Here is a 16,134-nt window from a genome sequence, read left to right on the forward strand (position 1 = left end):
CCTTAAAGTGGCAGCGCACCATTATGCTGCTACAATAGTACATTAATCTCAATCTGTGTTGATATAAAGTGTAACACATAATTGGTATTGGTATTGTTAAGCCTGATGTGCTTCCCATTAAATTCCACTGTTTATAGAGAGATTATTTCATTTTTACTCCACTTTGTTGGTCTAACTCATTAAATCCAATATGAATACAATCAAGATTGTGGCTGCAACCAGAAAAAATGTGGAGAAGTTCATAGAGTTTGCATACTTGCGCTGCATGTCCAGGTCTTACCTTTCTTTCCGTTTTTCTTCTTGGAGGACGTCTGCTGCAGACAAAGTGTTACCTGAAGGTAAGGTAAGGTAATTTTATTTATATAGCACATTTTCAGCAACAAGGCAATTCAAAGTACTTTACATGAGTTAAAAGGAAATACAAACAAAAATAACAAGCCAAAGGAAAAAGAGGAAAGGACACATTAAGGCAAATGGCAACATTCAGACAAAACAAAGTGCAAAACAAAGACATGAGTGAAGGCGGTTACGTCACAGGGCCGTGAAACCAGGTGGCTGAACCTCCTGGCAAAGTCCGATAGAGGTGTTGTTTATCGAGGAATGTACTTGAGAGCGCTCAGCTCCACAGCTCCATGGATACAGGAGGGGGTGAGGTGGGCAGGAGCGTTATATTTACATATCTTCAAGAAAGATTGGAAATATGGAGCCCTTCCAAGGCCACACAGGAAAAGCCAATTCAGATACAGAATGTCTTAGGTCGGGAAGATTATAAGCTTCAATCTTCCCTAAAGTCTCTCCGATACATCTCAGTTCCCAATTATCCAAATTAGTTTAGTCGTTCCACTGAGCCGAAACTAGTTCTTCTCCAAGATCGATTCCAACTCTTTAGTGAGTTTTAGAGTCCTCAGCTGGGCTGCGAGTCTCAGCAAGACTCACATTCAACTCTGTCCACACTAACACTCTGAGTGTTGGCTAGTTCGGCCAAGTCCGTCACAAATTTGTCGATAATCCAGGAATCCACAAGCTCCAAACAGCAGAAATCCTGTTATCATGTATAAATCCAGGGTGAATCATGCTGGGTGTGTCTCTGCAGGACAAGAGGGCTCTCCTGTGCCCAGACTTCTTGTCAAGAAAATTTTATCCATTGCACTGAGAGACGAGTTGACCAGATCCATAATTTGTAGATTTGGAGGATGTGAAAAGAAAGGCTCCAAAAATATAGAAAAAGACAGGACAAAAACAGCCCTTGTGATGACTTACGTTACAGCCACACAAATGTGGTAACATTCAATCACACCACACACAAAAGTCCATTATCAATCTCATCACACTTATATTTTGTTTCTTTAAATATAGGATTTAATTTACAGAGTAATTGGTTTTTGTTTAGAATTCTATACACTGTTTTCTGGAATAAGTGAACACATTTTAGTTTACACTTTTATATGTTTTACTTTATTTAACTTTCGTTTGTCTTAAGTTACCTCAGTGCTGCTCCATTTCTTCAGGGGAACAAAGATGAGACTGCAAATTGGTCCGTACCACAGCTCAGCATCAGAAGGGGGAAATGGGATTTTCTTATATAGTTTCAGTTAAGGTTTTGTGTGTTCTCCCCTTTGTCTTCTGTGTGGCCTGATAAGCAAGTAACCCTTGTGTTATCTTGCGGGTCAAAAGTGACCCATTACAATGTTTAGCTGTAGAAAAAATACCCTAAACGATCCTTTTCCAACTTGAAATTTTAAGACTTTTCCTAAATGGACCCCATCATTAGAAAAAGTGGTACTTTGTTTTTGTTTATGATTCCATTTGGGCTGTACACCACTAGGGTACAAGGATTGTCTTATGGGTAATTTCTGACCCGTGAATTATAAAACCATTTAAACAACAGAAAAAAGTTCAAAGGTCACACAAAAACTGTCTCTAACACATACACACACACATCAAGTAAACTGGATTGATGTATGAATTGAACTTGCATTTGACCTGCACCTGCACCTACACCTGCAGCTAACCAGACATAATACAAACAAATTCAGTATAGAGGATATAAAGGTGCCCTAAATCAGAGTCCTACACAAGATTTTGAACATCTTATGGTCAAGATGTTCAAAATCTTGACCGTAACATTTTTAACATCTTGATCTGCAAGATGAACATAAATACCGCAAAATTATTTAACATCCTGCAAAATTACTTTGCAGGATGTTAAACATAATATTTTGAACATCTTATGTTGAAGATGCTCTTATGTTGAACATTTTCCATATTTCATGTTGAAGGATGTTTCATGAGAGAAGTATTTTCATAATTGATGTCCTAAACAGTATAAAATAATGAACTGTTGACAAAAAAGTTGCAGATTGTTGACTTTTAACCCTTTCAGTATAGTTAATTCAGAAGTAATTCCTTCACACTTATATAATTACGATAATAGACCTTTACTGTGTAAAAGAAAACTTATGACAGCTGGTTTGTTGTAAAAAGAAAAGTGTAATGCTGTGATCATCGTTTCGTGTTGTGTAACAAAAAATACATGATAAAAATGATTTAAATTGAGTTGAATTGATAAATAATAATAATATAATAATAATAATAATTGTTTCATCATGCAAAATAGATTTGGGATTTCAAAATCAAGTAAATTGCTTTATTTGGGGGCTTTTGTTAGGGCGGGTCTTTTTTGACCTGTAGGACAAGGGAAGTAAACAGAATGTTAAGATCGCACGAGGGTTAAGTTTCCCCTTTGACTCATTTAGGTAGGTATGTTTGTTTGAGTTAGTCTGAGTTGAATTCTGTTACTTTGACCATTTTTATAGGCCCAACTTTGTCACTTTTCACTATTTACCCAAGTTTCTGTTTTGAGTGAAATAAAAAAAATTCTTCTTGGACTTAAACCTATCTATCCCTGATTCTCCTTTTACTGCTCAGTCCATCACAGCCCTGTAAGATCCATGACTGAGGAGGAAAAACCTGAAATCCACAGTGAAATAAATTGAGTAGCTGCTGCAGCTCCTCTCAGCTCTGAGTAATGGATCAGGCGCAGTCTGTTTGCTCCCACGTGACAAAGTGAAGGCAGAATGTAAAAGGAAATCTTATAACAGGGAGAATAAATGTTTTACATGTCAAACAGCTGTTTGTGTCGCATTTTGGCTCAGTTTTCTTTATCTTGCTTTATTATCGCTCCGCTTTCTTTGCCTTATGATGACGAATTTTCTTATTATTTAACAATAATACACAATATGTAAGGCAAAGTCATATTTTTTTGAGTACCTCTCTTGTTGTACCAAGGAGCTGGTAATGGATTTCTACTAAGACAGTCCCACCTCACGGACACTGGTGAACATCCAGGGAGACTTTGAAATAGTGAACTCATGTAAGTGTCTGGGTGTTCACCTGAACAATGAACTGGACTGAACTCACAACACTGATGCGTTTTACAGGAAGGGTCAGAATAGACTCTACCTGCTGAGAAGACAGAAATTTTTCTGGATTGTTCTCCTGAAGACGTTATTCGGCTCTGTGGTAGCATCACTCATCTTCTACAGTATTTGCTGTGGGAGCAGCAGCTTGTCTACATCGGAAAGGAGGCAATTAGATAAGCTCATCAGCAGGAAGTGCTAAGATGGACAGAACTGGCCTGTCCCAGGTGGTGGGAGGCAGAAGGATTATTACTACTGTAAACCTTGTTTTCTTAAATATTGCTTTTAACACATTAATTTTGTGTGAAACTTTGTTTTTGTTGCTGCTGTTAAACCTGAATTTCCCTATGGCGGTACACTAAGGCTGTTTCAATTTATTCAATCTTAATTTAATCTAAATAGGTTGAGTAGATGTTTAAATAATGCTTCTTGTAAAAGTTGTTAGCATTTCTTTATAATTCAGTACATTGTAAACATAACACAATATAATCTTTTGTGGGATATCTACTAATCCTTTATGAACAAATAACCTAACTATTTATTTAAATTTTCTCCAAAGTTTGGAAAAGTTATTTATTTATTTATTTTACTATATATAATAAATACTCTGTAGTTAGACGTTTTTATAGTTCAGAAATGAATTTGTTTCAGGACTTTTCATTTATCCTGAAGCAATGTTTTTTTTCCTTTTGTTAGTCATTTTCCAGAGAAAATGACGTGCCATTATGGCCGCTTGGCCACGCCCTCACCTTACCTGTCTGAACTCTCCTGCACTTGCCAAGTATGTTCAGACGGAAGTCAACAAGTTGCCTTAAAAGGAACATCCTGTGCTTCACCTGGAAAAGGAAACAAAGAATAGATGTGATTTCTGACAATGACATGAAACAAACGCTCACTGCTTTCGATCAGGATCATCTTGACAGAGACGCAAGATGTACTTTAATAAATCAGGAAGAATCTCTTTGCGGATTTTACTTTTTCTCATCGTCCTCTCCCTCATTGACGCCCAGAGTAAGTAGGAGAAAAAAAAACATATTGAGAGCAGATGTGAATTACTGTAATTTATTGTTAATATAATCGGTGGCGCAACTACACATTATTCAGGTGGATGCGAAAGCATAAATCGCCCTCCCCGCCCCTCCCCCTCTTTCCCGAAGGAAGGTTGAAGGAGCGTGGAAAACATACGCATATAATTTAGGTAAAAGGATAGTATGCTAAGATAGACCTTGTAAGTTATAGTTGAAGTATTATCAAATTCACAAAGAAATAAATTAAGTAATTTAGTTTTGGTCTTGTTTCAGAATACCCAACTGAGGCAACTTTCTGAATACCAGGCAACTTAATGAATTTATTTATTTTTTTTCTGATGAGGTAACATATTGTGGAGTGCTGGAGAAAGCTTATATTTAGACATTTTTCTTAGTTTCATTTTCTATGTTGAAGCCTTTACATTAAATTATGAGTCTTCCCCTGTTAACCTTGTCACTTCAATTCCCTTTTGTCTAATCATTTGCTTGCAGGAATGTTGTTTTCAAATTCAAATTAAAAAATACTTTATTGATCTCAAAGGGAAATTAAATATACTAACTTTCATTAATTCAAATTATTCAGTTAGATGATGATAGCTGTATGCAGGAAAGATTTCTTGTAGCAGTCTGTATTACAGTGAAATTGAACCAACCTCTGACTGAAGACACTCTGTTTTCCCAAGATATTCTCATGAAGTGGTCAGTCAAGGTTGTCCATAGTTTTCTTGTTTTATATGAAGAATTTATCTCTCCATTTCTTAAATTTGTGACTGGTATGTTTACACGAGATGCTGTCATTCCGATAACATGACTGAATTGTCACATAGATCAAATGTCGCTTCCTGAGACCAAGAAGAATGCAACAATTTATATTTTTACTAAGTAAAATGACAAATATAGTAAGGCAGAGTGACTTGGATAAGTATCTTTAATCCGATTACTATGATGGAAATAGTAACTTTTTCAATTACTTGGTACTGATGAAAGGGGTCATATTATCGTAATGACGTCACTGGTGATGACCATTCGTTGTGTGTGGGGTTGGCTGCCACAAATGCACAAGTTGTGTTTAGTTTCTCCTATCTTTTCAGCAATTTATGAAAATAATTATAAGGTCCCTCCATTCCAAAGTTTTCATAACTCATTAACATACAATTCACTGAAGATAATATTGTTTGATAATTGAAACTACATGAAGAGTGTCAAAATCACCCCATTCTCCTACCACATGTTGCAGGTGAAAATATGTTAATAGGCTCCATGTGTATTATAGACCATGTTTAATATCCGTATTTTTGACTTGTTTATCTCTCCTCTCTGATTAAATTATTACTTTGTGATGTTTTCCAGATGTCAAGATAGCCAATATCTTTGTTGTTGGGGGCACCACCATAAACATCATCAACGTTAAAGGCAACGGTTGCAAAGTGTGTCAGAAATGCAACATCTGGTCCTGGGATTGGAAAATCGAGTTGAAGTCCAACAGTGAAAATGACATTCAGTTTCGCTGTGAAAGACCTCAAGATTATTTCAAAGTGGAAATCGTGCGCAACATAGGTAAAACTAAATATTTTATGGTTACTTCTTTTCAACTGGTGCTTTATTCAGCTAAATAAAGTTAAAATAAAGTTAAAAATAACTTATTTTGTTGTTCTAAAATAAGTTTATGATGTTTGGTTTACCCAAAAATCATGAATCATCAGGTTGATGATGGAGGACAAAAATCATTTTAAAGCAATCGAAGAGTCCTTGGGTCATCAAGCGTCCATTGCAGCCACTGAATGTGCAGAGGATTTGATAAGATATGAATAACCTACACATTCAGTGCTAGAAAGTTTAAAGATGTAAAAAGTATATTTGAAATATTAAAGACTCATTTTGACCCATTAAATTAATTACACTTAGTCAACGATTATATTTGTTGGTAATCACACTGATGTTTATTTCCTGAAGATTAAATAAATAGACCTCTTAACACAAACATACATTATGACATTTAGGCTTCATATATTTCATTGTTTCAGCCAATTTTCTCTCTGTACCGGGTCATAGATCAGTTTATGATGTGTACTGCAGGTTCAAAAAGAGGCACCAGAACTATCAGACATAAATGAGCCTGAACTTTATCTACCCAGTTAGCCTCTGGCTCTCAACAAAGGTTTTCTTGGCCTTTTAACAAAGTCATTTTATAGCATAATTTTGAGTTTAAAGTAAAGTAGCTAACAATATACCTCAAATTTATTGTAGTGGTAAAAGAAAAATAAACGTGTGTCTGAGGGCAAGTCGTCAATTTGTGAGGCTTTGAAAACTTTTACTGTTCTACCATCACAGATGTAAATGTGTGAAGTTTCCTAAATATTAACTTGAACTATGTGCTTCTTTCAAAGGAGATTTTCAGTCAGAAAAATATGTAGAATAGCGCCTTAAGGCAGCAGTTAAGTATGGTGGTGGCTCTGTGATGCTTTGGGCCTGCTTTCCTTTCAAAAGCTCTGGGGGCCGTGATAGAATCTGTGATGCCGTGGACCCTTTGAAATACAAGATGAGTTTAGAGGAAAGTCTTGTGATCGCTGCAAGACAATAAAGCAGATATGATCAAATATCTCTGTCTGAATGCTACAACATTGTGAAATCTTATCAAATGCTTTTTTATCAGTAAAATAGAGTTGTACATAAATCCAACTTTTTATGAAGAAAATTTACTCTGTTGAGCAAATCGTTTAAAGTTTGAGCTTCTAATGTGAGAACAAACCAATATGCTGTAAAAAGGCTAAAATTATCTGCATATACTTTCAGAATTTAACTTCTCTCCAAAATATATATTTCTGTTTTGCAGCATGCACCTCAACGTCGTGTGGCCACAACCTCCTTTCTGACTTTGGGCTCTCAAATTTCAATCGCACAATCACCTGGAAATTTGAGGCTGATTCACAAAAATCATTCCAGTTAAACTTTGCTAACACAGGATTGACTCAGATTGCTCCAAGTGACAGCTGTACCAATAAACAGACCTACACTCTACGAGTAGCAAATATTCTCCTAGGGAAATTCTGCTCACATGGGACCATCAGAAGTGTAACGATCCGAGGTCATGAGAGCTTCTCTCTGGACCTCCCAGCAGGACAGACGCTAAGCAGAGGCCAGTTTAATGTGTCTGTAGTGGAGAAAATAACAAGTAAGTAAGATTGTCTTTTTGTTTTTGTTTAATGTCTTTCTTTTCTGTATCTCCCGCAGTAACATATTTGTGAATTTTCTTTCTTTCACAGCCCTTGCCAAAATTTCAGTCACATTAGAAGAAGGCTCTTTGTCCTCAACGCTGCTGACACCAAACTACCCAAACAGTTTTCCCAACAATGACCTGATGGAGTGGTATTTTCAGGTCCCCTATAATTATAAAACAGCAATTAAATTCCTGAACCTGAAGCAGCCGACTTGCTTAAAGGACAATGCGGAAGTGACTTACAGAAACGAAGGGACGAGTAGCCAGGTTGTTGGACTTGGTGACGTCCAGCCAGAACAGAAACAGGGAAGCTTCTCACTCAGGCTGAGGAATTGTCAGATGGACACAAGACGTCCTGATGGACTCTCCATGAATCTCACAGTGACTGCTTCCCCAGGTTTGTGTACAACATTACTTCAAATGTTATTATCCAGTGAATGTTGCATGTGGTGCAATGGGAATAGGAGATGGTTTGTTGTTTTAAAGGGGAAGTCTGATAGACCTGAACCCAGAGACTCTTTTAACTTTTCTGAAGTTGATACAGACTTTGTTTAGTAGTTTAAAGGCTGCTATTATTTGCATCTCCTGTCATCAGTGTTTTATCCATGGTGACTATCAAACCTGTAGATGTTCCTGTTAAAATTCCAGATAATTGAGACTTAACAATGTCTTATTTTCAACCATTTAACTACCATGTGCATCCTTCAATTTTTTTCATATGTCTGTCACAAGAATAGCCTAAATTCAGACCTTTACTTATTTCACTCAAAGGTTATAAAGGTGTTTGTTTTCTGCATCAGGCAGCAGATCTCAACAGCATGACAATCACTAGAATAAATGTGGAAATTAACTGAATTATATGATGAATTATTGACTGGTCACCAGGACATGTGCCAAATAAGAGGAGGAAACTAAGACTCAACGAATGATTTGACTAAATTATGAAGCAAATGTGAACATTTGCTTAATTTTGTTCATTTTCAGTTTTGGAGGTTCAATCAGCGTCAAGATGTTTCAATATTTGAGATGCCAAAAATCAGTGTTGAGGCTCAGCATGACATTAGTAAAAAGTTTGGTTTGAAAAGAGACTGTGTGAATGTAGGGATAACCTTTGCAACTTGAACTTTCCAAAATAAAAGCTCTTGATAAACCAATTTAGTTATTAGCTGGTGTACAATATTGTGTAATTATTAGCATCTGCTGAAGATCAAATTAAACCCAGAAGAGACATTACATGACTTAATGAGTGTCCTCATTAATGAAGCCTGAGCTGACTGATTTCTGTTTTTTACTAAGATAAAATGAAAGAAAAAACATCTGAAATGCCAAAGTTACAGATGTGAGTAATTGATTCATTTTTCTATTCATTTAATTCCTAATAGTTGGAAACATGAGCAATTTTGAGCCAACAAAGAGAAATGAGGAGAAAGGTAACGTTTTCCTGAATTCATCAGAAGTTTTAAACATAGGTGCTGAAAGAAAATTGATTAAATTTGGGATTTGTTCTCTTTTCCTCTTTTAGACACTCATCTGCAGACCACACTTGGTGTTTTGGCTGCTCTGGTTGTCAGTGCTGCTGTAGTGCTGATGGTGGTTTACATTATGATGAGGTGAGTTCTTCAGCTTATTTATTTATTCATTGTAAACCTAATGTGATCTGCTTAGATGCACATTGCCTCACTTCTTTGTTTTGCACAGTTTGTCATGATAAATCACAACACATTTTTGATGAGTTAAGTCGTTTCTGTTTTATTTTTGTTCAGTCCTTCTTAGTGTCTATGTTTATTTTTGGTTTCTAGTTATTCTTATTTTCTGTAGTTTTATTATGCTTCTTCAGTCTAGTTATTCTTTAGTGTTAGATTTAATTCCTAATCCCCTGTGCACTCTTCCTCATCCCCGAGTCCAGGTGTTTTGTTCAGCATTCAACCTCTTCAGTATTTAAGCACCTTATTCTCAGTCACTACTCGCGGGTTCCTTTCGTGTATTCCTAACACTTCGTCCCTCCACCCAGTGTTTTTCTCGTGTTTCCTTAGCGTAGTTATGTTGAGATGAAGCTTCATGATGCACTGAGGCATTTTATCCCATTGTTCGGCTCATGAGCCGATGTGCCTTCATTTGCTCTACTGCGACATCATGTGGACAATGTGAAAACAACGTGATGTGTGAAGCCTTAAACTGAATAAACAAAGGTGTTTGTGATACAAATACATAAATTCTGATTATTGTCTTAATCTGTTTAAAAGAAATAATGGCTGGATCAAAAAGAAAACTAGAAACAAATCGCTTTAGCCAGGCAAGATCAAAGCGTTGCATTGGGGTGGAAGTATAATAAAAACCCGAAAGAAATAATAACATCATTAACTTCTAAAAAATAGAAAAGAGTTTAAAGACATTCTGCTTCTATTAACACTTACCCTTTCAGTGGGTGGGGGGGGAGGAATCAGCTCTTTATTGTTTTGTTTTTTTCTGCAAAAAAAGGAAGAAGAAAAAAGAGCCCAGGATGGAGGTGTCAGTCTACAATTCAGGCGACACCAACATCCAGACAAGACTCAAGAACTTCCCAGAAGACTGTGAGGACGGTATTTACTCCCAAATTGACGAAACACTAATCTACTCGCACTTTTTACAAAAAGACGCTGCTTATAACATGTATGAGCTCTGTGAACTTACGCCTGAGTCAAAAAGGAAACCAGTCAATGACAAAAGGGGTGATGACAGCAATGTGACGGTCTTCCAATCTCAACAAGGACACCTGATTCCCAACAACTACATGGAGTTCAATGTAGACAATGTGGAGCAAAAAAACAACAAGGATCATCCAGCTCTGCAACCACGAAGGCTGAAGGGAGGCGACTGAGCAGATGATTCAGTTCAGCTTTTGGTTTTCCACTGGACCTTCTTGACCCTTTAGATTTTACTTCCTCGACATGTGTATCATTGTTGGTGTTTTTGTTTCTCTGAGGGGGTTTTTATGTTGTTTTTTCCCAGTGATGTTTTTAAGACATTGCTGGAGTTATTATGTCTCTTATCTCATATGACCAAACTTTTTTTTTAGTTTCTTTCTTCCATATTTAACTAGTATAAATAAATCTGAAGTTACTCACTGGGGTGCTCTTTTTCCACTTGTGAAATTGTATTAATGTTTTTAAACAAATTGTTAGGTTCTGGGATTTTAGTTTGTTCCTTTGGGTTGCTGAGTTATCTCCCTACTAGATGGAGTCCGAGAGGTGGCGGGCTGTGGCTTCATCGATGACGTCATCATCACACCGGAGGCTGATCATCTCATTTACGGCAGCATAAGAAGGGTGGAAGGGTGGAACGCCGGTACTTCGACGCCAGAGTGTCAACCGTAGATGGTTCCTCCAGATTCAAATGTTATAGATATTGAGATTTGTTAAATCAGTGATTCTTCAGAATAGGGACAAAATGGGTTTTAATTTTCCCATTTTTTTTATTTTTATTATTTCTCAACCTTATGTATGCAAATATGACAAATAATGTTTAGAAAATGTAAAGATGCTAAGGTGCAGGCTCCCAGTTGCAAATTTTTTTTAAAAAAAAATAAATTTTTAATTGATCTGACCCAGAACTTTGTCATCAACATCTGACAAAAATGAATATAAAATTATTTTTAAAATACCCCATTAGTGATATTTTTACTCATTTTACAGACAAATGCTTCTCAAGAAACAAAAGAAATATTATGTAAAACAATAAACAACAAAAAGTCCATCTGACGGAGTTGACAGTGCATGACAGTGTTGACACAGAACTGAGGGTGGTGACAAACTAGTGAATAAAATGAAAAACTTGATACATGTGAAGTAATGCAGTTTATGTAAAATACATTAAAATGAATTAATTGCACATTTAAGTGAGATTTGACGACAATTTCACTGAAAGAGTCACAAAAACTCTGATGGAGTTGACATCTGACGGAGTTGATGACATGCCAAACTATCTCAATCTCTCATTAAAGAGATCATTATGAAACAAATGTGCCGATTCACCTGTGGGTCCTGGAATCCGGGTCGCAGGTCCTGGAAACATTAGTCCCGTCTGGAGCTCATATGGAGAGAACCCTGTTTAACCTTAGCAGTTGTTTTTGTTAATTGCTATACTAAGTTTACATGGCTTCCCGTGACTACAACTCTGTTTATAAACCTTAGAAATATATATAAAGGTCACTTAAAGGTGAAATAAATGAATAGTGGGGGTAAACATTGTTTTCATGAGTAACTGTAGCTAATACAACAATTCCAATACATCGCTTAAACACACTTGGTCATTGCTTCCATGATTGTTCTTCCATTTGTATAATATGACAAATTATGTCATAATTTTATGACATTTACTTTATTAAAAGTAGATGAGCTCAAAACTATGTTGGTTTTCAGGTTCATCACCTTGTTTATAAAAAAGCTGAGGAGCAATGCAGTCGTCACTTGACGTCAATAAAACATGATGTGCTGAATAATCCTACTGAATAAACACTGATTGAAAGGGGGAAAAAAATCTATTTTCACTAAGATAAAACATGCAGGATGCCGGCCCTCGAGTACAGACTTCGGGCACTTCATTGAAGCAACAAGTATTAAAAAAGCCACACATTTAAAAAGTAGACATTTGTTGATATGTCTCAAATGGAATCATATATAAGTTATATTGGGTGGCCTAAGTCTAAAAAATAAAAGTCAGTCAACAAACATAGATTTCCAAAACGTAGTGTGCATTTATAATTTTTCATTTATGATACAAGAGGATGGAAGCTGGCTGACAGCAGGGCACCAAAATAAAGATTTCCTGAAAAGATCAGATTGTAGACTTTTTTGGTAAATCCTGTCCTAATGTAAAATATGACAGGTTACTGGATTAAGGAAATGTCTAGTATGCTATCACACATAATTTTTGAGAATTTGGAAACAGTTGCTTTTTATTTCCCAAAGTTATGGGGGGAGAAGAGGAGAGAATGGATATTTTGGCTGCCTGAAATGATCTGTTCCCCCTCTAAAAAATTTTAACAAATTAATGTGCCTGCAAGTCTTTAACTGTGTTCATTCCTCTCATCAACAACAAAGCCTGTGATTTTGATTACATTTGCTATTTATTTGATAAAGTTAGGAGGGGGAACAAAATATTTTAGCCGCCTGAAATAATGTGTTCCCCCTACATAAAATGGAAGACGCTGCTTGAAATGATCTCTTGCATCTGAGGGTAAAAAGAAGGGGCCGAGCCACAGCTAAACGGCTTTCATGACAGCAGGCCGAGGTAGAAGGACGGGGAATTGCAAAGCTGTGGCGTGCAGATGAACGGATTGAACCCAGCTGGACACCGGCTGACAGCTTGGGTGTAGATCCTTTTATACAGAGCTTGATTGATGAGTGGACGCGCTGGGTGAGGTCCAGCGCTGAGGTTGGATATGAGCATGACACCGATGGAGAAAGGAGAGGACGGAGTCTTCCAGCTTGAACTTTCGCTATTAGCTCCATTTTAAGATGTATTTGTGAACAAACAGAGCTAAAACTCAGAGATCTAACTGACAGCATCCGATTGTGGTAACAAAACAATCTAACTATAAATATTCTTTGAACTCTTACAAAGTAAACTTGCCAGCTCCTTAAAACCTTAAATTTAAGTGTCAAACAATTTAACAAGTTGTATCTATGCTGAAGCCATTAAATCAAATTTAACTGCATTGATATTCTCTTATTTAATTTATGCCTTGGGCCAGTTAGAAATGTGATCAGCATTGCAGTGTGTTCAGAGATCAATGAACTGATGACTTAATTTGGATTTAACAGAATCGCAAATAACTGATATATTTTTTAAATTGTGTATTTTTTGTTGTTTTTTTAGATTCTATAGTTTTGGGTTTAAGTATTGTCAGCAATGTCTTCCAGTAACATAATTACACAGTAATACCTTACGTTTCCTGTCAACATCTACAAAACCCCAGTGGACAGCCTTGGTGCCCCAAGCCTAGCAAGTTTTCTGAAGGAAACCCTGCACATGCCATGCAATGTTGCAGTTTCTCACATTCAGTTGTGTGTATGTTGGAAGGACTGTACAAATTAGTTGTATCTTGGTCAGATCAGGAATTGCTGCATATTTGTTGACTCATCATTGATGATACAAATCTTCCATGTCACAACATCCCAAAACTGCTTTAAAGGACTGAGATTTACTGACTTGGAGTGTTAAGGGCCCCCTCAAAGGCCATAAAGAAGAATGAGTGGATACAACACCAGTAACCATTTGAAGTACTTTTGAGGCCTTTATTTTTAAAACACAAGTCAAGAGCATGTGGACAGAAGCCCAGGCATGTTGGCATATGCCCGGGAACCGCTGAACTGACATGTGCACGCCTCCTTCTGGCCCTCTGTCATGCACAGTTCTCCTTCAAGCATGGACCCATCAATCCCTTCAGGTGTAGGCGACTGCTCCAAGGTGTGGACCTCCTTCAAGTGTGGGTGAGTGGCTCCTCTCCAAGTATTGAGCCAGAACATCCTACAGCAGTGCATCTGGCTCAAATCTCCACTTGTCTCACACGTTGGCCATGTGGAACGGAAGCCCCTTGTACGAATAGACCAAAGTCCCCATCTGACCCTTGGAGCCTCCCATTCTGGTACCTTAATGGAAACACAGACAGCAGTCACAGGAGGACATTGGAGTACAGTGAATTCATTGAAATTTTGATCAGTGAGGAAGATAACTGAATTTTTATAGGGAGAAACTTCCTGCAAAACCGGACTTGGGATAACGACCTGTCTCCTAGAAACACCTGATCGCTTTGGTCGTCCTGCATTGAAAACCTTGAAGCGCTCTTAGTCTGATACCTCCCCAGTGGCAACCTGTCCTGGGAAGCCTCACTACTGGCTGAAGCCCAAGACAAAATCTCCATCTGGGTCATTGGGATACTCAAACCCCTCGACCATGTTAAGGAGGCGATTCTGCGGAGGGGTCACCAGCAGATCACGATGGATGTTTAATCCAAGGGATCCCCCATCCTGAGCAAGCACAAGGCAACAGTGGAGAGGAAAACTCCCTTTAAAAGGAGAAACCTCCAGCAGAACCAGGCTCAGGATGAGCAGCCATCTGCCGAGGCTGGCTGGCTTCAAAAGGGCAAAAATAAAAAAACAAACACAATCATGTCAGCAAACCTCTGAAAGAAGAAAGACAGATTTAGTAACAATATTAGTTTACATTACACATGTTAAAAAAGGGACATAAAGGAAAGTAGTGCTGCTGCACTGTTTACAGAGTTTATGTTTGAATATATTAATGCTCTCAGACAGTTTGTGTTAAATGTAACAACAGTTTATGTAAAAGTGTTAGTGTTTTCATTTTAAATGGTGCAAAAAATATATAACTTAAATTCACAACATGGAATTGTAGAGGTTGCCAATCCATCCCAGGGCAACACAGTGACACACAGGACAAACCACCATGCAGCACACGCTCACAAGTAAGGAGAATTTGAACGGGCAAACTAGCAGTCATGTTTTTACTGTGGGAGGAAGCCGGAGTACCCGGAGAGAACCCACGCATGACACTTTTACTATCTCTGAACCTCGTTGCTGAAAGGCAACAGTTATATCAACTGCGCCATTGTGCAACTCCTTAGGACAATCTAAGTAATATCTGGACAGACCAATTGACCTAACAGTCATGTTTTTACTGTGGGAGGAAGCCGGAGCACCCGGAGAGAACCCACGCATGCCACTTTTAGTATCTCTGAACCTCTTTGCTTAAAGGCAACAGCGATATCAACTGCACATTGTGCGGCCCTCATATTCAATCCATTAGAACAAAGTCTAGACTATTACAGTATAAATGGACTATGGGAATATACATCATTCCTGCAAAATTGAATAATTTAACCCCATCATTCTAGATTTGTGTATGCATGGTGGAGAAAGGGGCACTATTACATTGCTTAAAACAATGCAACAAAACCAAGGTTTTTTGGGAGAAGGTTAAGAAAATAAGAATTATTTCAAAAGATGTTTTAATGGATCCTGCTCTATTTTGAGAGAGACAGGGCAATCAACCATGCAATACACACTCGAACCCAAGTAAATTTTGGACAGACCAATTGACCTAACAGTCATGGTTTTACTGTGGGAGGAAGCCGGAGTACCCGGAGAGAACCCACGCATGCCACTTTTACTATCTCTGAACCTCGTTGCTGAAAGGCAACAGTGCTATCAAGTGTGCCACTGTGCAGACAGACCCATTGTGCAGCTCTCATTCTCAATCCATTAGAACAAAACCTAGACTATTACAGTATAAATGGATGATGAGAATATACATCACCTTTTCCTCCCCTTTAATATCTTTTACCCCTTTCCTCCTTGTTATCATCTTCATTCAGCAAGTACTCCATGGACTCTAAAGTTATAAAGGCAGGTGTATTTGGGATTACCCCAGTTGCTCTTTACCTTTAGATTTACGTGTGTGAAGGAGCCAA

At 37.6% G+C, this 16,134-nt stretch overlaps 1 protein-coding gene and 1 long non-coding RNA gene across 2 annotated transcripts in view; one reads left to right on the top strand and one right to left on the bottom strand.

Moving 5' to 3' along the window:
- The window catches only part of LOC106936134 (uncharacterized), a 15,806-nt gene extending 4,651 nt beyond the window's left edge, over nt 1-11,155 (bottom strand). Inside the window, exon 1 of the long non-coding RNA XR_001422062.1 lies at nt 10,560-11,155. This is a non-coding gene — a long non-coding RNA (uncharacterized LOC106936134). The remainder of the gene's footprint in view (nt 1-10,559) is intronic.
- Nucleotides 4,187-10,767, top strand: LOC106936130 (CUB domain-containing protein 1-like). The gene is made up of 7 exons (XM_015016957.1): nt 4,187-4,430; nt 5,798-6,004; nt 7,281-7,619; nt 7,711-8,061; nt 9,047-9,094; nt 9,187-9,274; nt 10,143-10,767. Exons 1-7 carry the CDS (start codon nt 4,352-4,354, stop codon nt 10,519-10,521), a joined length of 1,491 nt encoding a protein of 496 aa, XP_014872443.1. The 5' UTR covers nt 4,187-4,351; the 3' UTR covers nt 10,522-10,767.
- Nucleotides 11,156-16,134: the final 4,979 nt, after the last annotated feature.

Source organism: Poecilia latipinna, unplaced genomic scaffold (genome assembly GCF_001443285.1).
Source record: "Poecilia latipinna isolate Pla-1442-1.1 unplaced genomic scaffold, P_latipinna-1.0 Scaffold2083, whole genome shotgun sequence".
Taxonomy (NCBI): domain Eukaryota; kingdom Metazoa; phylum Chordata; class Actinopteri; order Cyprinodontiformes; family Poeciliidae; genus Poecilia; species Poecilia latipinna.

Bases quoted from the DNA above. Each gene is read 5' to 3' on its own strand.
- LOC106936130 (XM_015016957.1), top strand. From the start codon at position 4,352: ATGTACTTTAATAAATCAGGAAGAATCTCTTTGCGGATTTTACTTTTT. The intron at 6,005-7,280 runs GTAAAACTAAAT...TCTGTTTTGCAG, and splicing joins GGAAATCGTGCGCAACATAG to CATGCACCTCAACGTCGTGT. The intron at 8,062-9,046 runs GTTTGTGTACAA...AATTCCTAATAG, and splicing joins CACAGTGACTGCTTCCCCAG to TTGGAAACATGAGCAATTTT.